Raw genomic sequence first — 7655 nt, 5'->3', positions numbered from 1 at the left:
ATGAGTACCATGAGAAAGGTTCTTGGCCCGCACCTTTGTATCAAAGTCCATCGACTTTACCCTCGCATCTATGAGATACTCTGTAATGGTGTTGGGATACGGGTAGGATATGTCAGCTTGCCGGGTGACCAAAAAGATGTTGGCCGACATCACGGCACACACATTGATAGTGTACCCAATCATTATGGAAGCAACTAGAACTGCTAGAGGGATCAGAAGATATGTCTCATTCTGGCACGAGTCTAGTCTGTTCCATACAAAGGTTTATTACCCCTTTGCCTCGAAGCTCAGAGTGCTCCTGTGAATATAAACCCTTACTGTGATCCATGGTGGTGGTGGCCTAGGAGCTGCTAGAATCTCTTCTAGCCAAGGACGAGCTGCATCCCCAAGTGCTCATTTCTCTAAGTACTCTGTGGGCTCGGCATCATCAAATCCCAAGTAGGTGTTCAATGTATGCTGATCAAATCGCACCTTGAGGTTTCTCACTTTTGTCACCTTTGTCCCTTTCTTGATATGCGCCACATTAGCATAGAATTCCCGGACAAGGTACTCCTTAGCATCCACCACGATCTGGGTAAACCATATCCACCCTTTGCAATCTCTAAACTTTCTCAATACTATAGGGTTATACCTCTCTAGATGTGTTAACTGAAACTGTCGCTCAAGAGTGAGCGACCTCACTAGCCACCATTCACGAAAATTGGAGAAAGCAACCAAGCTGACAAACCGGTCCTCCCATACCTCTTTCTTCTTCAACCGCCCAAGGATGGCAACTGTAGCATCCGCCCTCTGCCATCATTTGGGATGTCCTGAACTGATGTCTCTGGTACATGAGGGACAGGTGTAGTGGAAGGCTTAGAAGCCTCACTGGCATTCTTCGAACCCCGGAAGTCCTAGCTTATACCTCTCTAGCGGCCTTGACTGGACAACCGACTGCTCATGTACAAAGACTAAGTTTCCCTCTGATGCTTCCCTAGATTGGGCATAAGAACTGGTCTCGGAAAGGTCTACACCTCTCCCTCTGATGGCTGCTATTTTCTTTCTGATTTCATGCTATTGGGCACTAGGTAAAGGTCTCTTCCCTCGTCCCCGAGAAGGGTCACCCCTTCCTTTCGAAGTGTCGCCTCTACCTCTAGATTACACCATTTTCTATACCAAGGAAAGGTGATTATTAGTTGCAGTTCAAGCTCAAACATGCAATGAGATCTGTAAGACACATCAGAAGACACAGTGAGAAACACAGTTGAAACTGAGGTCCGCATATTTTTCATTGCAGCCGCAGATTGGGCCATTGCGGACCGCAGAATTCTCTTTTGCGGCCGCAGATGAGGAATGCCGATCACAGAATTTCTATAGCGGCTGCAAAGCAAAGACCTAAATTATGCCAACTCTCTGATGATAGAGAATTGGTTGATGTGCGGCCGCGACATGTTTTCTGCGGACCGCATATTTTGGTCTTGCGGCCGCACATTGAAGTAATAACATCCACATTCTCTGAAGACAGTAAAATAGTTGTTTTGCGGCCGCAATGGAAATTCTGCGGTCCGCACAATTTTCCTTGCGGCCGTAGACTCATGCTTGACTACAGGTTCCCTAGACCAAACTTTTGCGGACCGCATAATTTCTTGTGCGGCCGCAGATTTCAAACAATTATGAGCAGCCAGACATTTGTATTTAGGGCTTGTAATCTTTGCAAAAATTTGACATGGAAACAACGTACAAGCATGAAATTCTAGTTACCCAGTCCCCAATTAGCAAGTACTAGTTGACCCACTACAGATTTACCCCCACAAGTATGTACAATTAGATTAAATAAGCAAGTGGCATAAAATTAATTAAAAATCTATGAACCAAACTAAATTTTGAAAAATCTAACAAGTAATTGAAGCATACCAGATATGAATGAGTGCAAGAAATGAGTGATCAATAGTTGTTAGGTGTGTGGGCAGTTGATTTAAGAAGAGATTTCAAATTGGTGCATGTTTTGTGCTTAGAGAGGGAAAAGGGTAACAGTAGCCTTAACCCCTCTATTTATACTTATCGATTTTTCCAAGGTAAGGAGAAGTGAGTGCGGCCACAAAAATCCAATTGCGGTCCGCACTCTGTTACATAGGGCGCAGTTGCCCTTTTGTTTTGCGATCCGCAAAATTGTGTGTGCGGCCACAGATCCCTATTGCGGATCGTAAATTTTTTGTTGCGGCCGCAGATTGACCCTTTTTCTAATCGACCAACTTCAGATAGTTGAAATTTTTCACATTCCAGTTCTATGGTCCACAAGATTATTGTGCGGGCGCAGAGCACTTTTGCTGCAACTACTAGAAACGTGCAGTCCGCAGAATTTTGCACACTTAGCCATTTTTTATTCCACCATTCTTGTAAGGCACACTCATTGCTGCAGCACGCTTCAAATCAAGTTAGTACAAAAATGACTCCTAACAACAAAAAAAATAAAGAAAAGAAAAAACAAACACATGGGTTGCCTCCCAAGAAGCGACTGATTTGACGTCGCGGCACGACGCAGATTACCATCATTTGAAATGAATCATCGCCACAACGTGGCCATCACCAACGTTTCCCAAATAGTGCTTCACCCACTCACCATTGACTCGGAATACCTCATTATTTTGTTCTTCAAGTCCAATGCACCAAAAGGCGTCGCACCCACAATTTCAAAGGGACTACTCCATTTAGACTTTAGCTTTCCGGGAAACATCTTCAACCGTGAGTTTAATAATAATACAAGATCACCCACCTTGAACTCTTTATTCCAAATGTATTTGTCATGAAGATATTTAATCTTTTCTTTGTACAAGGACGACCTTGCATAAGCATGGTACCGGAACCCATCCAATTCATTCAAATGTGCAACCCTCAAATTAGCGGCTATATCCCAATCAAGATTCAACTTATTTAGAGCCCACATGGCTTTATGCTCAAGTTCCACCAGAAGATGACAAGATTTGCCGAACACCAACCGGTATGGAGACATTCCGATAGGTGTTTTGTAAGCAGTCTGATAAGCCCATAATGCATCATCAAGCTTCTTGGACCAATCCGTCAGATTAGCATTCACTGTTTTGAAAAAAATACTCTTTATCTCCTGATTGGAGACTTTCACTTGACCGCTTGCTTGTGGATGGTAAGGATTCATGACTTTATGAGTAACACCATGCCAATACTTTATACAAATTTGCCAAACAAACAATCATCAAAGGAATCCCCAACCACCGAGAAGTCATCCGTGAAAACTTCAAGGTATTCCTCCACCATGTCTGTGAAGATAGCCATCATACAACTTTGAAAAGTCGTCAGTGCATTACACAAACCAAATGGTATTCGCTTGAAGGCGAAAGTACCATAGGGATATGTAAAGGTTGTTTTCTCTTGATCCTTCGGAGCAATAAGGATTTGGTTGTAGCCCAAATACCCGTCAAGAAAGCAATAGAAAGCATGGCTGGCCAACCTAGCAAGAATTTGGTCAAGGAAGGGAAGTGGAAAATGATCCTTCCTTGTTACTTTGTTGAGCTTGCGATAGTCCATACACACTCTCAACCGGTCACCATTAGGAATTAACTCATTCTTTTCATTGGTGACCACCATCATACCCCCCATCTTTGGGACACATTGAAACAGAGAAGTCCACGAACTATTGGAAATGGGGTAAGAAACCCCAGCATCCACCCACGTGTGCATGCAAAATGCGGGATTTATTCCCCGAATATCCGCCAATGTCTACCCAATAGCCTTCTTCCTCTTATGTAGAACCGCCAATGTAGAATCTATCTGCACTTTAGTCAAACAAGAGGAAATAATAACCGGTAAAGTAGAACAAGGGCCAAAATATTCATACCGAAGATGTGGAGGCAATGGCTTTAACACCAAGGTAGGAGGCTCTTCAATGGATGGCTTTGTAGGAGGAGTTTTCCTATTTTCAAGATCCAAAGATAGTTTCTGGGGTGCATAATTGTACGACCCCATTCCCTGCAAAGAGTTCACACATTCCATGAAGCCATCCATCTCGTCATCATCAAAATTGAGCAAGACGACCTCCAACATATCACCAACATTGATTGTGCACTTGTATCATCGACAATAACATCAGTCACCAAGTCCACAAAAGAACATACTTCGTTGCTATTTGGTTGCCGCGTGGATTTGCACACATGGAATACCACTTTTTCATCACCCACCCGGAAGGTTAGTTCTTCGGCTTCCACATCACAGAGAGCCTTCACCGTAGCAAGGAAAGGTCTTCCAAGAATAATCGGCTCCTCATAATCCACTTCAAAATCAAGAATGAAAATATCTGTCAGAAGAATGAATTTATCAATCCGAACTAATACATCTTCAATCACTCCCAACAGGTTTTTCATGGTATGATCGGCCATTGGCAATCTCATAGAGGTGGGTCTTTTTTGCCCAATTTCCAAGGTCTTAAAAACAGAATATGGCATCAAATTGATACATTCTCCAAGATCACAAGGAGCTTTAGCGAACTCGGCACTTCTAACTGTACAAGGGATTGTGAAAGTGCCGAGATCTTCCAATTTAGGAGCCATTGAGTGCATAATTGCACTCACTTGATGAGTGACCTTGATAGTTTCAAAACTCATGGACTGCTTCTTTGTCATAAGATCCTTCATAAACTTTGCATAACTGGGCATTTGTTCCAAAGCTTCCACTAATGGCACATTGATTGAGAGACTCTTCATCATTTGTATTAACTTTTTGAATTGATTCTTGGCATTTTGCTTGGCAAGCCTTTGAGGGTAAGGAGGTGGAGGCTTATGCAATGGTGCCTTAGCCTTTTGCACTACCGGCTCCAGTATGTCAATAATGTGATCCCTAGACGGGTTCACCTCCTCTTGAGTCACTTTCACATTGTTATCAATATCAGTATGAACTTTATCATTTGATTGCATCACATTGCTCGGGACCTCTTCTTCTTGTACCACTTACTCATCATCCACAAGTTGCCTTTGACTTGATGTGGGTTCATTCCCACCTCTTTCACTTTTTGTAGTAATGACCATGGCATGCCCCGTGTTGTTCCCACCCTTTGGGTTCACCACCGTGTCACTTGGTAGTGCCCCCTTAGGACGAGAATTTAGAGCTTGAGAGATTTTCCCTATTTGAACTTCTAAGTTGCGGATCGATGGGTTGTGTGAGGCAAGTTGGGCATACGAATCGGCATTCTTTTCCATCATTTTCTTGAACATGTTCTCAATACGCCCCATTTCATTGTTGGAAGAACTAGGACCATGGTAAGGATAAAGAGGCGGATTGCTAGGTTGTTGATACATCGGGGGCCTTTGAAAACCCGACACCCGCCTTCCTTGATTATTGTTCCTCCCACCTTGATTGTTACCTCCCCAATTTTCTTTATTATTGCCATTCCAATTTCCTTGATTGTTGTTGTTATGCCAATTCCCTTGGTTGTTTCCACCACTCCAATTACCTTGGTTGTTAGAATTCCAATTGCGTTGATTGTTTTGAGGTCGCCATTGTTGTTGATTAGGACCTTGGAGATTGTTTCATTACCCTTAAAAGTTCACATATTGGACCTCCTCTTCTTGGTCATTGTAAGAATCATCTTGATCAAACCTACTATCTTCTTGCACAAAATTGTCCACTCGTTGTTGCACTTGGGGACCCTTGGTTTTCCATTTGTTCACCACCATGTTTTCTCCCTCCATGGCATTGACTTGCCTAGGAGTTTGCACTTGTTAAAGTTTAGCCTTTGCTAGTTGGTTCATGGTGGTAGTTAATTCGTCTATGGCTTGCCCATGGTCATGCAATATTTTGTGGAGGTGAATCACGTTGGGATCACCTTATGGAACATTAGCTTGGGATTGTCATGCCGATGATGTGTCTGCCATTTCATCTAAAATCTCACACGCCTCCGCAAAAGGCGTAGTCATGAAGTGCCCACCGGGAAGTTGATTCACTACACATTGGTTAGTTGTGTTGATCCCACGATAGAAATTTTGTTAAATCATGCTCTCTGTCATATTGTTGTCGGGACATTCCTTAACCATTGGTCTATATCACTCCCATATCTCGTGTAGTGGTTCATTTGGCTCTTTCTTGAATGCTAGAATCGCATCCCTAAGTGTATCCATGTGCCCCAGAGAGAAGTACATAGAAATGAAATTTTCCTCCAATTCATCCTAAGTGTGAATAGAATGGTTCGGCAAACGTTCCAACCAATCTAAAGCTTTCCCCCGTAGAGAGAAGGAAAAAAGCCTTAGCCTCAAAGAATCTTCAGAGATATTTGTTTGTTTACTCCCTCAACACATATCCACAAACCCCTTCAAATGTTTGTATGCATTTTGAGATGTAGCACCGGTTAAGAAGCCTCGTTGCTCTAGCAAAGTGAGCATCACATTGGTTATTTAAAAGTTTCCCGCCCTAATATGGGGAGGGACTATTGAACTTGCATATCCTTCATTGGGCAACACCCGGCGTGGAGCAGCTTGTGGTGGAGGTGGGGGTGGAACGGGCGCATTTTCATGAGGCACTCGGCCTCTTCTATTGGCTTGAGGTTCAAGAGGAACCTCATCCACTTGATCATCCTCAATGTCCATATCCCCCAAAAAAATATTTCCGAGCTCGTTCTTTTCCATAGTTGTACCTACGATTTCTCAAACAAGTTAGTAACACGGAAGGAAAAGAAGATAGTTCAAAAATACACCCAAATATATATCTAAAACCATTTTTAACTCCCCGACAACAGCGCCAAAAATTGATAGCGTCCAATTGCACACTTCAAAAGAAGTATGAAACGGTCGTTTGCAATAATAAAACCCAACTAAGAGTCGGGGTCAAATCCATAGGGAGCTAAGAATGGGAGTTAGGGGTATATATCTTAACGCGCGTGATTGAATTATCAAGATTTACCTTCCACAAAAGATTGATTTTCTATTTTTAATTTCTACTCCACTGATTGCAAATTAAAGAAAGAAAACTAGAGATAACTGTTTTTGGTGGGGTTTTCCAAATTGATAAAACGCCTAGAGTTGTGACCATTACCTAGGTGTTTGCCTTATGGGATAAAGACCTTACTGCTTGTTTTATTGACCGGGGTGTATTAAAGCTATCAACTCTCAATTACCCACTCAATACCTCTCGGTCAGAGAGTGGTTTTGCCCAATTTGGCTTTCTCAAGACCAAATAGGTATCACATAAAATAGTTGATAAAAGCTCAAGTCGGGTTATTACTATCTCTAGGTTCAACCCTTTAATTGGAAGTTAATCAATCTCTCGATTGACCCAATTCCTTATTAGCCAAATGTTCCTAGACTGAGTCTCTCTTTCTCAAGTATAGACTAAGTAAAATAGGCATGAACTAATGTTTGCAACCATTAATTTCACAAATTAAAGCATGAACTAAGCTAAATAACAAACACTCAATCATAAACAAACACTAGTTTAATTACCCATAAGGTTAACACACTAGGGTTGGGTCACAACCCTAGTAAAAATCTAGCTACTCATGCTTGGGTTTGAAGAAGAAGAAGAAAGACTAATTAAACTCATAATCTAAGCTTAAAAATAATAAAATCTATTGTAAAATACACCAAAATATAGTAAACTTCCAAAAGAGGTAAAGAAAAATGGCTACAGTACTTGCTGATGTCAAAACATGACCTAAT

At 42.0% G+C, this 7655-nt stretch overlaps 1 protein-coding gene across 1 annotated transcript; it reads right to left on the bottom strand.

Annotated features, from left to right (window-relative positions):
* Positions 1–3732: 3732 nt before the first annotated feature.
* LOC138910136 (uncharacterized) lies at positions 3733–4664 on the bottom strand. The gene is made up of 2 exons (XM_070201358.1): positions 4062–4664; positions 3733–3783 (listed from the first exon to the last, which is right to left on the bottom strand). Exons 1-2 carry the CDS (start codon positions 4662–4664, stop codon positions 3733–3735), a joined length of 654 nt encoding a protein of 217 aa, XP_070057459.1.
* Positions 4665–7655: the final 2991 nt, after the last annotated feature.

This window comes from Nicotiana tomentosiformis, chromosome 4, assembly GCF_000390325.3.
Source record: "Nicotiana tomentosiformis chromosome 4, ASM39032v3, whole genome shotgun sequence".
Taxonomy (NCBI): domain Eukaryota; kingdom Viridiplantae; phylum Streptophyta; class Magnoliopsida; order Solanales; family Solanaceae; genus Nicotiana; species Nicotiana tomentosiformis.
This window is presented reverse-complemented; position numbering and strand designations above follow the sequence as displayed.